Source organism: Staurois parvus, unplaced genomic scaffold (genome assembly GCF_062004578.1).
Source record: "Staurois parvus isolate SC_StPar_1 unplaced genomic scaffold, SC_StPar_1.0 ptg000270l, whole genome shotgun sequence".
NCBI classification, from domain to species: Eukaryota; Metazoa; Chordata; class Amphibia; order Anura; family Ranidae; genus Staurois; species Staurois parvus.
In genome coordinates, this window is record NW_028318066.1 from 3,137,572 (window position 1) to 3,156,275 (window position 18,704).

The following is an 18,704-nucleotide window of genomic DNA, read 5'->3' on the forward strand; positions in this document are numbered from 1 at the left end:
CAGACGGATGGTAGGTGATGGTGGGCAGCCATCCTCTGCTGCTAGGATCCACCACTGAGGCAGGGGAGTCATGATCCTGGGACTCAACTGCACTCTGTGTTGCAAGCTCCAACTATCTTCCAGCTCTCTGACTTCTACTCTCTGGCTTCTCTGTACATAGTCCTGTGCATTTACCCACTGTAGATGTAAAGCGCCAGGTTGCTGGGTATCAGCTTGTTAAGCAGCTCTCTGGAGTGTCCGCATCTGATCCAGGCTTCAATCAGGGCTGTTGGCCTCCTGCATTCAGGACAAATCAAGCACAGTTTCTCCGCACCTTCGTTCAGCCCCAGGCCAAAGCATCTGCAATGCTCTAGGTGGACTCCAATGTCCACCAAGGTGATCTCTGGCAAGAAAACTTTTGAGCAAACTTTCAGCACATCCTCCATCTTGTTCCTCTTTTTCTCAGCATGCGGGGTACACTAGATGATCTTGAGAGCACGGCTACACCCCTCACCTGGATACTGTGGTGCCAGTGAGACTTCTGTGCAGGAAGTCCCGCGCTAGTGTTAACCCCTGCTGCTCCAAGCGAGAGCAAGCTGACTGAATTTCAGGTATTGACAATACTGAATTCAGACAGGGACACAAAGGCAGTTCATTGGCAAGGGCAAGACATTTGTCTCCAGCCATAGTTGAACAACTGGCTGTCTGAAAAAGTAGTAGTAGCGATAGTCTGCAGCCGTTGCCACAGGCAACCGCGAGGTATGGGTCACACCTCCTTCTGAACACTGTTGAGGAACAGGAGTCACTGAGCCCAGCTACAGTAAGGCAGCTGAGTATTTGTAATCCACTGGGTATCAGGCCATTCCAGTTGCTCCGAGCAACGATGAGCAAGAACATGTGGCAAACACCGAGCTTCTGTAATAGTAGAACAAAGGCCTCAGCTTCTGGTGGGCAACCGGGCATTTGTAATCCTAAAGGGTGCTGTACTTCTTTATGGTTGCTAAGGGGGACGTTGAGCACTGTAAGAACAAAGAATGCAGGCACATCATGAACTGAGTCTTTTGTAGGAGCCACCTGTAGAGCTGTAAAAAGACTTGCCGATACTGATGAGCTGCTCCGGACAATGACAGACAAGGCAGCAATGTACATCTTTCTGGTATTTTCAGATGAATAAAGGACATGGTCTATTTCACCTTCCTCCTGTAGAGCAGCAAGAAGACTTTGGAATAGGTCCAGCATGGTTGCTATGGGCGACATCAGTAATGACAGCATTTGAAATCACATTCACAGTCACGATTCAGTACAGCCAACTCCACTTTTCCCTCCAGACTCTGTGACACTTTCTTGGTTTGTTGGTTGCTAGGGGCAACAGCCATGCGGGTTTCTATAGGAAACATGTAGTACTACCCACCAGGGAGTTGCTAAAGATTTGGGTCTCCCTATAGTCCTGCACAGCCAGGCAATACGTATCTTTCCACAGAATTGCACTCAGAGTAATCAAACAGTCCTTGAGCTTGGTTTTATGTTTTATTAAGGAGTGTTGAACTTGGATGGGGTAAAGGGTGTATGGGATGCGCAATTGAAGTGCAAACCAAGGACAAACTCTTTAACAACTATGTACAAGTCTTTACCTAGCAGAAACTCTTCTTGTAGTGCCCTCCAGCCTCTTCTGGTGTACCAACCCAGACTACAGATAATCCTCCTCCTATTCAGCTGCCTGAAGGAATCCCTGGGCAAGAGTCCCAGGTAAGGAGCTAATCAGATTTCCCACCAGAGTGCTATTTTGTTATTAACTGGCCAAGAGGGTGTAAGACTACTAACTCAATCCTGTGAGCAGATTTAGGTAGGTGGCTGCCTTCAGGCCTTCTGCTGGGCTGGCATTGTTTCCTGGCTCTACAGATGGTCATCACCCTGGGGGCCAATGAGGCTAAGCCATCCTCCTTTCCAGCACCCTGCCTGTATGTAGGCTCCTTCCCAGTGGCCCCCTCCCAGGCTTCTGCATCTCAGCTTCCTCACATCTTTCACCCGAGCTCTCCACTGAGCGGGCTCAATCACTTTTAAGGGCTGTCCTGACCCCATGCTAAGCCTCATGCTTGGGGATTAGTCAGAATCCCTTAAGAGTGCAGACTAGCCCCTCCTCACCCCCACCCATTGCTTCTAGAATCCTCTCCAAGATTCTAGAGCAGAGGGAGGTATCAAGGAACTGATCTTCAAAGCCTTTTAACCCTGATCCAAAATTGACCCAGCTGACTATTGCCCAGGATGATACTCAGCCTTTCTAACTGAAAAATAATCAGCTAACTCCCCCTAGCTAACTAGGAGGGTGCTACACTTACAATGGAGTTTATAGTCCAAGTGACCATGATGTCAACCAGGAATTCCCTCATTTTAGAGGAATTTCCTCTCACTTTCTGTTTTGGCTGTGGGACAGGAAGTTAAGAGAAATCTTAGACAAAGATGACAAACAACCTCACAGTGGTTATAACCCTCCCTTACTCTTTCAAAAATTAAAGATATTCCATTAGTTCTACTTTAAACCAAATAAAAGCAGGCTGAGATGTGGAAGACATACATGAAGAAATATCCAAAAGTGTGAGAAAATGGAATGAGGACATGCTGTGCATTTCTGCTGCGTTTATTAAACATACCACCCATAAACAATGATAGTTGATCTAATCAGATCTCATAATACACAAAATTGACTGTTCACCTTCTCTGTTTATTGTAAACAAAATTAAAAGTTTATGTTATCCTGATTACATCAGACAAAAAAACAAATATATCCATGTAGCACTACCCCCTTAGAAGTTGCAAAGATTTTGGCCCCCCTATAGCCCTGCACAGCCAGGCAACACACATTGTAATGCTGACTTGCATCTAGGAGACAGAGATCAGTCTTTGAGCTTTGTTTTTGTAATTTTATTAGGGGGATTTGAACTGGGATAGGGTTAGGAGTATACAGGATGCCCAAAGAAACTGACTGAGGACAACTTCCTTGAACTATTTACAAGCCTCCACTGCAACATAGTCTCTGTTGAAGAGCTAACCAGCATCTGCTAGTGTACCATCCTGGACCCTAGATAGACTCCTCTTCCTCTACCCAGCTATCTGGAAGTATCCCTGAGCATGGGATCCAGTGCCTGTCCCTTTAAAGGATTAGACAGCCCAATAGGTGGCAAATCTGGTTTCCCACCAGAGTGCTCCTTCCCATATCTGGCCCAGGGGGTGCAGGTCTACTCACTCAATCTTTCCCCTGTGAAGCTGGTGGGATGGTGGCTGCTACCAGGCCTTCTAGCTTGCCTGCTCCTTCCCTGTCTCACAGGTGGTCCTCTCTCAGGGGGCTGGTGAACTCCCAAGTTTTCCACCTTCCCAGCTCCACTGCCTATAGGTGAGTCCTTCTATCTATCTGAGTCCCCTCCCAGGCGCCTGCCTTCAGCCTCACATATTCGTCTCTGTCTTCCACCCAAGCTCTCTCTTCCACCTGAGAAGACTCAATGACTCTTAAAGGTTGTCCCAGCCCTTCTTCAAGCCTCTGGTTGAGGATTGACGAGGATCCTTTAAGAGTTCAGGCCAGCCACTCCTCAGATCCACCCACTGCTTCTAGACCTTTCTTCAAGGAAGTGGGGAATTTCCAGAGGGCTGGTCTGCAGATCCTTTCATTTCTAACCCAATTTTGATCTTCTGACTATTGCACCTGGGCTGCTGCTCAGCCCCTGTCTAACAATTGAAACTAGAGCTCCCCCTAGCTAACTAGGAGGGCGCTACATCCATAAGCTCTTCTTTGCACCTTGTAATGAACCTTCCCAAGTGGAAACTTCCTAAATTGCTTATCATTATTGTGGAGGGTAGTCCAGGCTGGAGCTGTAAAATTCCCATCAAAGGTCACAATATTTTTTAAATGAAAATGTGGTCTATATGAGCAAATGTCCATGTGGTCTCTTGTATGTGGGACAAGCTTATGAAGGGTGTACACAGACCAAAAACTGACAGTTCAGCAGGATCTGAATTTCACTTTGTCTGTATTATGATGTAACACCCTCATAGTGTAGAATGCTAGAGAAATCTAGTTTTTGTCTCCTTCTGTAATCACGGAGGTAGTGATCAATCGCTCTGGTCTGTTCAGGGTTTCACAGGTTGGGAGTTTGATTGCTTCCCCCTACCTCTAGAAGAAGCTTCCAGAGCTTAGGGTGGGAAATTCAAACAACTAGTCTAAATGTTTATCATGCCCTGGCCAGCCCCTGCAGCGGTGGGCCCAGGAGATGGTAAATAGTCTGGAACCCTGAGGAGACTGATCTTTTTCCCATCAGGGAAAGTTCCAAGAGCTTTAGGGGGCCTCTGTGGAGCCTCTTGTGCACTGAGTTGCTGTTCTACAGGGTCTGAACTGTGGCAGGGCTGGAGACCTCTAGGAATAATCTGAGGTTGAATGTGGGATTTCTCTGCAAGGGGATAGGATCGGGTCTGGAGAAGGAGAGTCTCACTTACTGGACCATTTCCGGAGGAAGGTGAAAGAAAGTAGCTGTCCTGGGGCTTAGAGAGTAACAACCCCAACTGACTCCCTTTGACTGTGTAGGACCCTAAAAATTGAGTTTGTTACCAGTAGTTAGGTGCTAAAGAGACTTGCCTCATGGTCCCCAGTTCGGAGTCCTTAGACTGCCCCATATCCATAAAAAGAAGAGAGTGTCCTCTAATACTGTTTATAAACATATAAAGTATCTCATGCCCCAACACCTCTCTTATTTGAAGTTATACAAGCAATAATGTCTAAAAAGACAACACCTAGACTGCTTTACTGGAGTGAGTGGATCATTGCTTAGGTGACTGGCAGCCTCTACACTATTGGGGAACAACCAGTTAATACCAGTGGCCCCTGCGGGGTAGTGCTACAACTACCTGCTGGTTTATAAAGCTATTGTATGATCTAACTAGGTGTAAATGTAACAGTATATTCTGGTTTCTGTTGATGAAACACTCTGTCTCATGTTCTGTTTCTATAATTTCTTTACTTAGTGGTATGAGAAACCAGAATATCAATTCTTTGACCACTACAGACACTATTGCAAGCGGAACCCTAATCAGACATTTTACATCCTGAATCCAAAAACTAGCTGGAAGTTGTGGGATATAGTACAGGAGAACGCACCAGAGAACATTCAACCAAATCCACCATCTTCAGGGTCACTGGGTAGGTATATTGCATGAGCATGAGGCTATTTACTGATTTAAACAATATAGAACAGTATCTAAATACTACCAATCTCTTTTAGATAGCTACCAATTCACTGTGCCATTACACCCCAGATGAGTTGTACAGTGGAGCAGGGTCCAATACCTCATTACACTTGATTACTGTCCAAGACCCAGGCAGGGAAAGTTTTCCTAGATACCAATAGTGACGAGAATTCCAAATGCTAAATCCCCAAAGCTATTGAAAGCCAAACAATCCTCAGCTGCCGATGTCACACTGGAAATAGTGATGAAAGAGGTCCAAAGAAACAGTGCTCAAGGGCATAGGCTTGTTATAGAATCACCAAGCAATTGGTTCCAATTAAAGATAATAAATTTATTCCAGTATAATAAAAAGAGCAGTATTGTCATCCAATATCAAACCAGCAGTGTCAATTTCCCAATCAATCAGTCCCTCAATAGGACTTGACAAAGCGCATGTGTGTGAAATTTGTTGTCATGGCAACTGGAACGCTTGCAGTTCAGCCTGATTCCCAGTGGCCGTGACGTCAGTTCTGGTGCGCCATGGTCCCCGTTCCTGTCAGCCTGCTTCTACCTGTCAAGGGATTAGCTCTGCACACATCTCCATTCCTGGTTCGAGGTTCTTGTGCAGCCAAAGGTGAGCGGATATTCTACCATGACCTCAAATTTGGAAATTGACACTGCTGGCTTGATATTGGATGACAATACTGTTCTTTTTATTATACTGGAATAAATCTATTATCTTTTATTGCAACCAATTGCTTGGTCATTCTATAACAAGCCTATGTCATTCAGCGCTGTTTCTTTGGACCTCTTGATACCAATACAGATTTGCTCATCTTGGCTTCCTAACAGACTTCTTCATGTGCTCTTAGGCAGAATCCACTGGATGGTGCATGATACAGAAATGCTTGTATATTCATAGAATGAAATAAAAAATAATGACCAGAAAAGTACATAACCTGTGAAAAATTATAGGGTCCCCTTACACTAGTGGCCAGTGCAGAACTGCCCATTAAATTTGTGGTAACTGGAAAAGTTAGACATGTGCAGGATTTCCCACTTTCAGCAAAAAAAAAGTTCTGGTTAAATTCTTTAAAAAAAAAAACAGTGTGGGGTTCTCCCCTTAATCCATACCAGGCCCTTTGGATTTTGAGGGGAACCCCAAGCCAAAATAATAAAATACAACGGCCTGGGGTCTCCCCAAAATCCATACCAGACCCTTATCCAAGTATGCAGCTGATTTGACAATTCCTTTATTCAAAATAAATAAATAAACAAATAAATGTCCCCTAAAGTAGATCCAACAATGCCAACCAACATGAAAAAAGCACAAAAAAACATGGCCGGTCCTGTCGCTCACCGAATGACAGGTAAACATGGGGGCAGGGTCTCCCAGTGATGTCACCGGGTGACCTCACTCCCATGTTTACCTGTCAATCAGCAAGTGTCCTGTGACTCGCTGAATGCACAGTGCGTTCCTGTGCGATTCATGTGCAGGCACAGTGTGAACCGGCCCTTAGAATCCAGACCAGATCCATTGCACTCTCTGTAAGAAAATAGTTTCATTTAATTTACTGAACTGTGAGAGCTCCAGAAAACACACAACTTTTATGTTAGCATTGTTAGCAGATACAAGTTAAACACAATAAGGATATTAGTCTGTTCATTTTGCAAGGGAATTTTCCTTTAACTTAGTGAATGAAGTAAAGCTGACTTTTATCATCCAATCATGTGCAGACAAAATTAAAGATTTTTTTTTACCTGCACCTGATTGGGTATTCTTTGCAAAGTGATTTTTTTCATCACATTCGCTAAGCTGAGGCAGAGTTCACTGGAAAAGGTTTGAACCGCATCCAATCCGCATGACATGTCAATAAACATTGCTTCCTATGGTGCCTGTTCACATATGTCCGGTGCACTGGCAGTGCGGATTCAGTGCAGTTTGCAAAAGAGTCTGTAAGGGATTTCCGGCAAGATGTATCGCGATCAGAAATGCGCATGCGCATAGGAATTCCCCAAAAAGAATTACTGGTTGTGCGCATGTGCACAGAAATGCGCGATCGCGCACACGCACGCGTACGTGCACACGCACAGCAAAGATTGGCGCCATACGGTCTATTTAAAGAGTGTCTCTGTCCATGTTAAGTGCTGACTGGTCTTCAGCTCCCCCGTGTCCTGCTTGTTCCTGTGTCATTCCTTTGTTGCTGACCCGGCTTGTTCCTCACCTGACTCTGATTGCTCTCCTGATTGATACTGGTTTCTGACTTCGGCTCTGCTCCTGACCTTGGCTTTCCTTCTGATTCTGTACTGTGCTGCCCGACTGTTGATGACCCTAGCTATTCCCATGACACTGCTCCTCTCTCTTACCCTCACTACCTGCTTTGCTCTGGTGCACGCCTGGCAATCTACAAGACCCGCTCTGCTTGTTACTACTGTGCCTGAATCAGAAGATCATCAGTCTTCCAGAGTCATCATCTGCAAGAGCTGCAAACAACAACTACTGGCGCTCTTGTTCCCTTGGGTCCTAGACTCCCTCTGTTCCAACTCCAGTGGGGTCAGGGCTAGTGACACAAGTGAGGCCGACCTCGTCATTTCAGTCTCCCATCAGGTACGTGACAGAGTCATGTACGATTTCTGAGCAGTGCCATCAGGTTCAGGTGTGGATTACAGGCTATTAACTTCTTTGGGAATCGTTTCTAAACTGCTTATGTGTGAACAGGATTAGATCCTAACTTAATCCTGTCCTGAACCCGATGTAAACCTGACATGAACCGCTGATCAACTACTGCATCAATTAGCTGTGAAACCTGAGCTTCAATCCGCACTGCACATGTGTGAATTAGCGCTGATACTTCCGGGTATTGTGAAGCATATGACTCACTCCTCTTCCTGTCTTGTGACAGCACTTGTGCTTAGATGATTGGCCCAGCTCTGGCACATTGGAGCAGGGAGATAGCCCTTGGCCCTATGTAAGATTTGACTAGAACTACACAGAGCTTACACAGGGCTTCCATTCCTTGATTCAGGAGCTGCAAGGGAGTGCTTTCATTTATAGAGTCAACCATAGATTTCTTACCAATGCAAACAAGTAGGAAGATTCCAGCCCATTTTATGTTGCTTTGCTGAAAAATGCTCTAGGGAGACAAGGAATGGTAAAGCACATTTGAGTTATTTGGTGAGCAATTAGGACTGTTACTAACTAGGTATCTTTTCTCAGGAATATTGCTAATGATGAACCTCTGCGATGAAGTCAATGTTTACGAGTTTCTACCATCCATTCGACAAAGTGACCTGTGCTACTATTATGATAGGTTCTATGACCGTGCTTGCACAGTTGGGGCATACCATCCTCTAATGTACGAGAAGAATTTAGTGATGAAACTTAACCAGGGAAATATGGACACCATTCACAAGTATGGGAAGGTGACATTGCCAGGTATCAAGAACCTGAAGTGCTGACCACTATGTAATGTTTTCACATGTGAAAATAAAGACACTGATACAAATAATGTATGTGAAGTTCTCCTCCAAAAATATGGACACGGGAGATATAAGAAAGTGAACTGAGGCTGTTTAAGAGGACACAGAAACTGAAACCCTTTTAGCCTCAAAATAAACTAATGTACGGTACCTGTTACATTGCTAACAACTGAAAAACAATCCGGGCATCTGCAGTTAAAGTGGTGAAGGATTAGGTGGTTATTTTACTTTTCGAGGTTGAATTTAAAATTTCAGATCACCCTTTTTAATATTGTATATGAATTTAGCCCTTTAATAATGCCATAAAATATTTATCTTTTTAAATAGTATTTATTTCATTTACTGCTCTGCATCAATTAATTTTGGTCCTTTTTAAATTTAGTATTTTGCCAATGTTTTATTTCTTTTTTAAATATCTATAATTAACATTAATTTCAAAAGTAAATGAATACAAAATGTATCCATGACTTGTGGAGCAGAAGCTGTTTGCTCTAAGACTATTCCCAATATAACTGAATCTCTATTAAAAAAGCAAGGGAGTAGGAGAAGAAGGGTGCAACAAGTCACTCCTCTGAGTCATTAAGCCATGTGTATTCATTTCAGCTGGAACTCTTAGGCTGTACAAACAAGATTTTTAGGACGCTGGTAAAATAAACTTGATAATAAAAGGAGCCTAGATTTCCATTTGCTGGCTGGAAACAAAGCTCAGAAGTATTTATATGCAATAAGTTCCTATAAAAAATGAAAAGTATATAGTATATATATTGTGTCGAGTTTTTTTCTGTGAGTTCTGCACATCATGAATAGAAGTAAAAAAACACATCCTATACATTCATTAAATAAGCACACCCATTCTTCCCCATTTTAATTGTGAATGCTTCAGATTATTTTAAGGAAATGATTCACAGTCACTCACAGGAAAAAGGTTTGACAACTCAGAAAGGCTGACAAAGAGGTTCCTATTCTGAAGTATACTCTGGTGTAGGAAATGCTATTGAGCTAATATTACAACCCAACTCCAGCTTCATAACAAAATGTAAAAAATATTTCCCAACACTTGATAAAAAAAAGCTCTTGCAGCAATATTCACCTGTCCTCTGGTAGGGCCCCCAATGCATGACCTGCTCTGCAATACTGAATAGTGTCACTGAACCTACTTCATGTGAGCTTAGGGAATCAAGGACCCACTCTCTGGGGGTACATCATCAGGTGCCCCTCTCTCACAGGAGAATGCTGCAGAAATCATTATGTGGTGGTTCTACACTCTGCAGCATTCAGTAACTGCCTCTTGCTGAAGCAAGAGGACCAATGACCTTATGCAACTGGAATAAAGACACTTGAAAAGAAAATATGTATAAAGATTGTTTGGGGGTTGGTTGTGTAGGAGGTGTTTCAAAGGTAAGTTAGAGGCAGAAATCAAGGAAGGGGAGAAATGGAGTTCAGCGTTAAGGTAAATAAAATGGATATTCTGACTTTAACATATTCATGATTCTTGGAATGCATTACCAGTTCCATTACTTGTGGCTCAGAATCGCTTGATTTGTTTTGATTTGGTTTAATTTAGGACTGAATCAATAACATAGCCAATATAAAAACAAACAAAACACTTTCTGGATGTTTATTTAAAAATATAATGTTGTAAATAGTGACAGAGAGGAATTGCTCTAATTTCTTTGTGATTCGTGTTGACATAATGTAAATAGTGTACAGTGGGGAATGTGTACATGCTACAAGATGCCTATTTTGTAAAATTACTTTGTAGATTCATGTAAAATGTTCCATATGTATATACTATGCTTAATATTAAACAGTGATATCTTCCTTGATCTTACAGTATGAAAACATACCTATGCTGGTTTTCTTTCAACATACTAACTGGAAATGAGTCAATTTATTTGCATGTGTCAAATCTTGCAGCAAACCTTGTTAGTTTACTATGTTGGAGTTTGGCCAATATACTGTTGTAAGTATGGGAAGGTAACATTTCCAGGTATCAAGAACCTGAAGAGCTGACCACTATGTAAGGTTTTCACAGGTGATTTATTTGTAAAATTGACTTTATAGATTCATGTAAAATGTCCCATATGTATATAATATGCTTAATATTAAACAGTGATATCTTCCTTGATCTTACAGTATGAAAACATACCTATGCTGGTTTTCTTTAAAAATATTAACTGGAAATTAGTCAATTTATTTGCATATGTCAGATCTTGCAGCAAACCTTGTTAGTTTACTATGTTGGAGTTTGGCAGGAACTGCCAATTTGTTTGCCAACTTGATTGCTAAATGTATTGATAAAATTGATATGATACCACAGCAAGAAAATAATTAACTTCTTTATTAGGCCAGTGTTGTCAGTGTGGTGGGGATTATTGAGAGTACCATAACCTCCCTACATTAATAATGGAATTTGGATTGGAATCCACTAGCAGGTCAAGGACCAGAGATCCTAGGCTTACTTGAAAAACAGGCTTCTTTTAGGGGACATTCTGCATTAAACAGCTGCTCCTATGCTGCATTTATTAGTTTGCTACTACATAATGTGAAATGAAGAGTGGTGACAAAGCTTAGAAGATCTGTAATGTTAAAGCGGAGCTCCAGTTACCTTGGCATTTTTCTACAAAAGGCACCCCTGTGATTCTCTTTAGTTGCACAATGTAAAAAGGATACTGTTATAAGTGTATTTCTTCTTCTTACTTGGAAATATGACATTCATCGCAGGATCCCAGCAGCCAGGCAGCGGCCATTACTAGTGTGGGCATCTGAAGCCCACTCCTACTTGCTTCTGGGATTCCGTGCAGCTGGCTACTCAGCATGCACCTCCCAATTTTGCACCTGTGCAGTAAGGACACAGCGCGGCGCACTGTGTTGCTTACAGGTTGCTACAACAATGGCGGCAGCGGCAGAAGTTCCCACCCCATTGTTATGGCAACCTGTCAATCAACACTGAACAGGCAAGTGCGGTTTGAAGGTTCCTGAGATAGATGACGGTGATATCCCAGGAGCCCTAGGGAATCGCCTAATGACGTAATCGCCTAGGCGGCCGGGACCGGAAGTGCAGACTACAATAGAAAAATAAGATATTTAGAGGGAAAAAAAATTAAACAATTGCCATTATAGACTGTTCTGCGGATGAGCATTATGTTGCAAGGAACATGAAAAAATGGGTGGAACTCCACTTCAAATGCGCATTATGAAAACAGTTGTAGTTTAAGAAATAGTTTTAGGTGGTGCGTTCTCCCAGGGTGTATGTTTCAGGTTTGGTGGCAGTGTCTAAAGGTGAAACAAACTACTCCTACTCCTTACAGTAACTGGATGGCTCCAAAATATGCTTGGACTGCTTTAATGCATATATATTTTCCAGAGTTCCTAAAGTCCTCCCAGACGTATATTCTTCTTTTTTCATAGCCATTTAACCATCGGTCACTAAGGCAGGAAAAACTTATAGCGAGAGCTTAGAGTTTTTGAAATCTGATTTATCTTGGAGAATGATCAATTGCACATTGACTGTCATTGTTCTGTATCAGCCATTCTCAACCAGAGTGCCCAGGCACCCTGGGGTGCCTTGAGCAGGGCTGCTGTTAGAAACCACGGGGCCCCATACAGCCAAAATCATAGGGCCCCCACTCCCTCCAAAAAAAACACAGCTCACTATGCTTTTGTCAGGAATGGACTTGCCAATAGTGGTGGGACTCACGATGCCTTGTGGGCTGCAGTACCAGGGCTGGCCAGCGGGTGCTCTCAACAACCAGAGGTTCACTTTGGCAATTAGCCATCACCTGGGGCTGATTGCAGGTGGTGTATTTAAGGGATGGCCAGACGTGCAGTCGGCGCCCACAATTCAGCCTGATGTCTCTACCCAGCCTGATGTCTCTACCCAGCCTGATGAACTGATCCAGCCTGATGATCCTATTATGCCAGACGCCTCGGTGCCCGCAGTCTTGCCAGACGACTCGATGCCCGCTGTTCCGCCAGTTGACTCGGTGCCCGCAGTCTTGCCAGACGACTCGGTGCCCGCTGTTCCGCCAGTTGACTCGGTGCCCGCAGTCTTGCCAGAAGACTCAGTGCCCGCAGTGTTGCCAGACGACTCGGTGCCCGCAGTCTTGCCAGACGACTCGATGCCCGCTGTTCTGCCAGTTGACTCGGTGCCCGCAGTCTTGCCAGATGACTCGGTGCCCGCAGTCTTGCCAGACGACTCGATGCCCGCTGTTCCGCCAGTTGAATCAGTGCCCGCAGTCTTGCCAGACGACTCGGTGCCCGCAGTCTTGCCAGACGACTCGGTGCCCGCTGTTCCGCCAGTTGACTCGGTGCCCGCAGTCTTGCCAGATGACTTGGTGCCCGCAGTCTTGCCAGACGACTCGGTGCCCGCAGTCTTGCCAGACGACTCGGTGCCCGCAGTCTTGCCAGACGACTCGATGCCCGCTGTTCCGCCAGTTGACTCGGAGCCTGCGGTCTTGCCAGACGACTCGGTGCCCGCAGTCTTGCCAGACGACTCGGTGCCCGCAGTCTTGCCAGATGACCCGGTGCCCGCCGCCCTGCCTGGGGGCCCGGTGCCCGCCGCCCCGCCTGGTGCCCGCCACCCTGCCTGGTTGCCCGGTGCCCGCCGCTCCGCCTGGGGGCACGGTGCCCGCTGCTCCGCCTGGGGGCCTGGTGCCCACCATTCCGCCTGGTGGCCCGGTGCCCGCCGCTCTGCCTGGTGATCCGGCATCCAGCCTGATGTGCCTCCGTCCGGTGCCCAGCCCGACGTGCCTCCGTCCGGTGTTCAGCCCGACATGCCTCCGTCCGGTGTCCAGCCCAAAGTGCCTCCATCCGGTGTCCAGCCCGAAGTGCCTCCGTCCGGTGCCCAGCTCGAAGTGTCTCCGTCCAGTGCCCAGCCCGATGTGCCAGTCTTTGATATCCCGCCAGTCACCGGATCCGGGCGGTGGAACATTTTGCCCAGCTAGGACTGTTTGGAGCTTCCTGAGGCCGCTCCTTGAGGGGGGGGTACTGCCAGGAATGGACTTGCCAATAGTGGTGGGACTCACGATGTCTTGTGGGCTGCAGTACCAGGGCTGGCCAGTGGGTGCTCTCAACAACCAGAGGTTCACTTTGGCAATTAGCCATCACCTGAGGCTGATTGCAGGTGGTGTATTTAAGGGATGGCCAGACCTGCAGTCGGTGCCTTGGTGTGTGTTTTTCCATGGGCCCCTGTACCTTGTAACCTGCATTCCTGTTCCTGTTCCTGCCTCTGCCTGACTTGTTGCCGACCCTGCCTGATCCTGACCTCTGCTGACTTCTCCTGTTTGATCCCTGGCTTGTGACCCTGACCCTTCTCTCCGCCTGCTCCTCCTGTACCTACCTGCCTGATAGTTATCGACCCGGCCTGCCTGACTACGTTGTGCTCTATATGTGTATGTACCTGTGTATCTATACCAGTTTAGGTTTGGGTTTGTTTCACCATGTTGTATGTATTTGTGTTAGCTTGGGGTTTGGTGCACTGCGTTTATATTTGTATTGTTAGTCTTAATAAATTGTCTTATTTATACCATATCTGAAGCCTGCATTTCCCTGTGTCAGTATACACATCTCTGGTCACACCCGCATCCCTGACAGCTTTAATTATGAATGAACACAGTGAGTGGTCGGTCCTGATTACTCATTGTGTTCATTCAGGAAAGGAAGGTAAATGTGACATATTTATCGGACCCTTCCCACACTCACCATCCTGAAAGATCCTGCTGTGTGCTTGCAGCTTCCGGTGGGAAGGAGAGGGAAGCCAGCATCACTGTCGGGATGGGGGCACACTGGGATGCCTGAGCAGCAGGAGGAAACATATGGTGCACAGGGAGGGTGATGGGCACAGTGCGGGTTAATTATTGGAATTGATCCCCTGTATGGTTCTGTCTGCAGCAGCTGAAAGCCAATGGGAGGGAGAAGAGAAGAAACCAGCTTTCAGCTGCTGCAGATAGTGCCGTACAGGAGATCGGTTCCAGTAATTGCCCCCCCCCACCATGCTAATCAACCTCCCTGCCCACATCCGATTCACCCAGCTTCCTGGGCCCCCCTGCTGGCCTGGGCCCCGTATAGGAGGATTGGTGGTACCCCCTTATCCACGGCCCTGGCCTTGAGGTTTCTTCAGGGGTGCCTTGGCAAAATGTCTATAAATTGCCCAAAACCTGTATACAAGCCACAGGTTTTCATTGTGCACCATTACAACCTTCTAGCTGCCGGCGTCCTGACAACCAATGACATCATCAGCTGATAAGGAGGATGTCAGGTGCCTGCACATCATCCTAGTTTGACCCTCCCCAGCCCCTCTCCATCAGTGCTGGGGTCACATTAGCTCAGTGATGGATAAAAACTGAGGGAGAACAGAAACCTAGGAATACTAGTCAGTTACAGTGTGCAAAAGTGTATTTGCTTTGGAAGAATAAATCACCTCTAATATTGGGTGTCCTATATGTGTGGATGTTGCTGCGTTATATAAAACTATTAGAATAGTTCTTCACATTTTAGAATGGTATGCCCTTTTAAAATTATGGACAGTCAGACATGGATGGGTGGAGCCTGAACATGGCGGCACAGGAGAGCGGGGAATAGGAACTCCCTGATAGCCTCCCCCACCTACCCTCCCTAAAGTGTCCTGAGGTCTAACTAGCTGTGTTGGAGAGCTGCTGGAGACCAACCTGGAGAGGGGGGAGATCCCGGCGGTGGTGCGGTGGTCTGTCTGGGAGCGGAGAGTCGAGCCTGCCATCCTCCTGGGGTCTGCCCGCGGTAAACCCGGCGAGAGTGTGGGGTTGCCGGGCGACGAGGAGGAGTGGCGTTACCATGTGGGCTGCCGCGGTGGACAGCTGGGAGAGGAAGAAACCGGCCGGCGTTCTAGGAGGCAGGGGAAGCGCCGACACTCAGTGTAAAGCGGCCCCCAGGGAAATCTCGGAGCACAGACAGAAGAGGAGCAAGAGACCCAAGGGAACCCCCTGGAAGAGGAGGATACGGTTGCAGGAGACAGGGGAATCCAGGACTGCAATTTGGAAGCTGCTCAATAGAGGAGGGTGAGTGAGAGCTGTTGGTCTCCCCATATGAAAGCTTGTCAGACTGTGTTATAAGCCACTTGAAATCCAGCATAAGAAATAAGAAGGGGGTTCCCAGAGAGGGTCTGAAGGACGGAAAGAAAGAAGTGACAGTTTAAGTATATACCCCAGAGTCTCAAAAATCTATTAAAATCTTATATGTGACATGAAAGGAAAAAATAGTAAAGGAAATATGCCCAAGAACCCCCAAACTGGAACGATAAAAAAATACACATCGCAGGGGAAATTGACTCCAGTAAAATCCCAGGAAATAAGTGATAGGAGTGAACTGGAAATAACCTTAGATAATAGCCTAAGATCTTCCCTGGGATCAGTTAACAATAGCCAACAAACACTGGAAGGTATGGAGATGGGAGAAACTGAAAAAGAAATGCAATTACCAAATAAAAAGGAAATGGCGGAGATGTTTAAAAACTTGGAAAAATCCATAAAGCAAGAGATGGGGATAATTCGGAAGGAAATGGGACAGTTGTTAACTAGAGTGGAAGAAACGGAGGAAACAGTTAAATACCACACCCAAATTATCCCAAAATTAGAGAAATTGATAATAGATACTCGGAAGGAACAAAAAAGATTGCTTTATATGATGGAGGATCAAGAAAATAGGGATAGGAGAAATAATATTAGAATAAGAGGAGTCCCAGAGCTGCTACAGGGGGAAGATTTAAAGGAGACCACAGGAAAAATTTTGAACTCCATAATGGAAAGATCTGATGCGGAGATGTTTAAATTGGATGGGGTCTACAGGATAGGAAAGATCCAACAAGAAACAGACCCAGAAAAATCAAGAGATATAATTGTTCAATTCCATAATTCTAGAGACAAAGATGAGATATGGAAGAAGATCAAAGGAAGAACAAATATTAAATATGGAGGGAAAAATATTCAAATCTTTGAAGACATAGCAGCCGAGATATTGAGAAGAAAGAGGTCATTGAAACCATTATTGGAATTGTTGAAGAAACAGAATGTGCAATATAGATGGGGTCGTTCAGCATGTTTAATCGGTTGGGGGGATGGAGTCACAGCATTTTTGAGATCACCTGAAGATATGAAAGACTTCTGTAATAAATTTGAACTGCAAAGAATAGAGATCCCTGGTTGGGAAGAGGAGGAGGGAGAGTCATATATGCTGGGAAAAGAGGAATGGCAGCTAGTTAGAAGAGAAAATAGAGATTACATAGATAGAGGGACACTGGAGAGGAGGGGGGGAAGGTGAGCGGTACATGGACGGAGCTGAACCCCCAGGTTGGAATCAAAAGTGGGATTTTCTCCACAAATGATTCATAGGCAAATAAAAAGCCTAACAGGGGAGAGGGGGTGGGGTCCTTGGGGGATGGGTGGGTGGGTGGGGGGTATGGATGGGAGGGGGGAAGGAGGGGGAGGGGGTGGAGGGGGGGAGGAGGGGTGGATGGGAGGGAGAGAACTAGGATGGGAGTGGGGAGAGAGAGCTTTAAAAACTGACATCTTGTATGAGAGGAAAGGTACAGGGAAGGGGAAGAGGAAAGGAAATGGTAAAATAGGAAGAAGACAAATAAAATATGGAGGAAATACGGTTTGTAACCCATAATGTAAATGGATTAAATTGCCCAGGTAAAAGATTTAGACTATATAGAGAACTACAACATAGAGAGGCCTCAGTTGTTTTTTTGCAGGAAACACATCTGGAGTTAAAAAAAAATATTAAGCTGAACTCTAGACAACACCCGACATGGTATTATGCGGATTCCCCAGTTAAGAGAGCGAAGGGTGTGGCTATAGGATTTGTAAAAAACGTTAGGTTTGAATTGGAAGATAGAAAGACGGACCCGGAGGGGAGGTTTTTGTTCTTGAAAGGTAAACTACAGGACATACAATGTACGCTCGCAAACATACATTGCCCTAACAGGAAGCCGGAGATGTTTTTGAAAGGGGTCATGAGAAGATTGATGGACTTTGGAAAGGGATATTTAATAGTGGCGGGGGACTTTAACATATGTATGGATCCACAAATTGATACAACATCTACAGTGCAGAAAGGGGGAAATAGGTCCTTGGGATTATTGAAAAGGGTGATAAAAGAGTGCCAACTGGTGGATAGCTGGAGAATTGTCAACACAAGAGATAGAGATTACACGTTTTTCTCTAGTGTACATAGGACATACTCTAGATTGGACTATATATTGGTGGACCATCGACTCGTTGAGGATTTGGTTAGGGTAAAAATAGAAGCAATAACTTTTTCAGATCATGCACCTGTAGTAATGAAATTAAGATGGGGAGGGAAGTTGCTAGGAGGCATGTCATGGAGGTTGAATGAGGCACTCCTCATGGACCAAGATACCGACCGGAAGATCAGGGAGGAGATAGAGAGGTTCTTTGAGGAAAATGAAACGGGGGATGTATCACTAGCTACAGTGTGGGAGGCACATAAAGCATATATAAGAGGAATCCTTATTGCGATTGGAGCAAAGAAAAAAAGGGAAAGGCGAGAGAAGATTAGTGGGCTTTTGAAGGAAATAGCTGAAATGGAACTCCTACATAAAAATAACAGAAGGAAAGAAATAGAGCAAAAAGTGATAAAAAAGAGGGAAGAACTTGAGAAAGTAATGGAGGAAGAAAAAATGAGAACTTTTAATAAGATCATTGGGGAAAGATATAGATGGGGAGATAGATCGGGAAAATACCTGATGAGAGCCTTGAGGAGAAAGAAGAATAGGAACTATATAGATAAAATAAAAAACTCCAAGGGAGAGTTAGTCCATTCAACCAAAGACATTGCAAAGGTATTTAAAGATTATTACAGTAAATTATATAATATTGATCCCAAGGATGCTATAAATAAAGATAAAATGGTAAATATTGAAAAAAGAAGGGATTATTTAAGAAATGCAGGATTGCCAAAATTAAGTGAAGAACTATTAAATTCCTTAGAAACTGAAATTACACAGGAAGAACTAAAAATAGCATTAAAAAGCTTTATGA

The 18,704-nt window shown here is 45.0% G+C and overlaps 1 protein-coding gene across 3 annotated transcripts in view; it reads left to right on the top strand.

Annotated features, from left to right (window-relative positions):
* Positions 1-10,795, top strand: part of LOC149459186 (beta-galactoside alpha-2,6-sialyltransferase 1-like) — a 70,179-nt gene extending 59,384 nt beyond the window's left edge. For all 3 annotated transcript variants that reach the window (XM_089681552.1, XM_089681554.1, XM_089681553.1), the window contains 2 exons: positions 4,987-5,161; positions 8,405-10,795. In XM_089681552.1, coding sequence (XP_089537678.1) covers positions 4,987-5,161; positions 8,405-8,646 — 417 coding nt within the window. In that variant the 3' untranslated portion in view covers positions 8,647-10,795. The remainder of the gene's footprint in view (positions 1-4,986; positions 5,162-8,404) is intronic.
* The last annotated feature ends 7,909 nt before the right edge of the window (positions 10,796-18,704 follow it).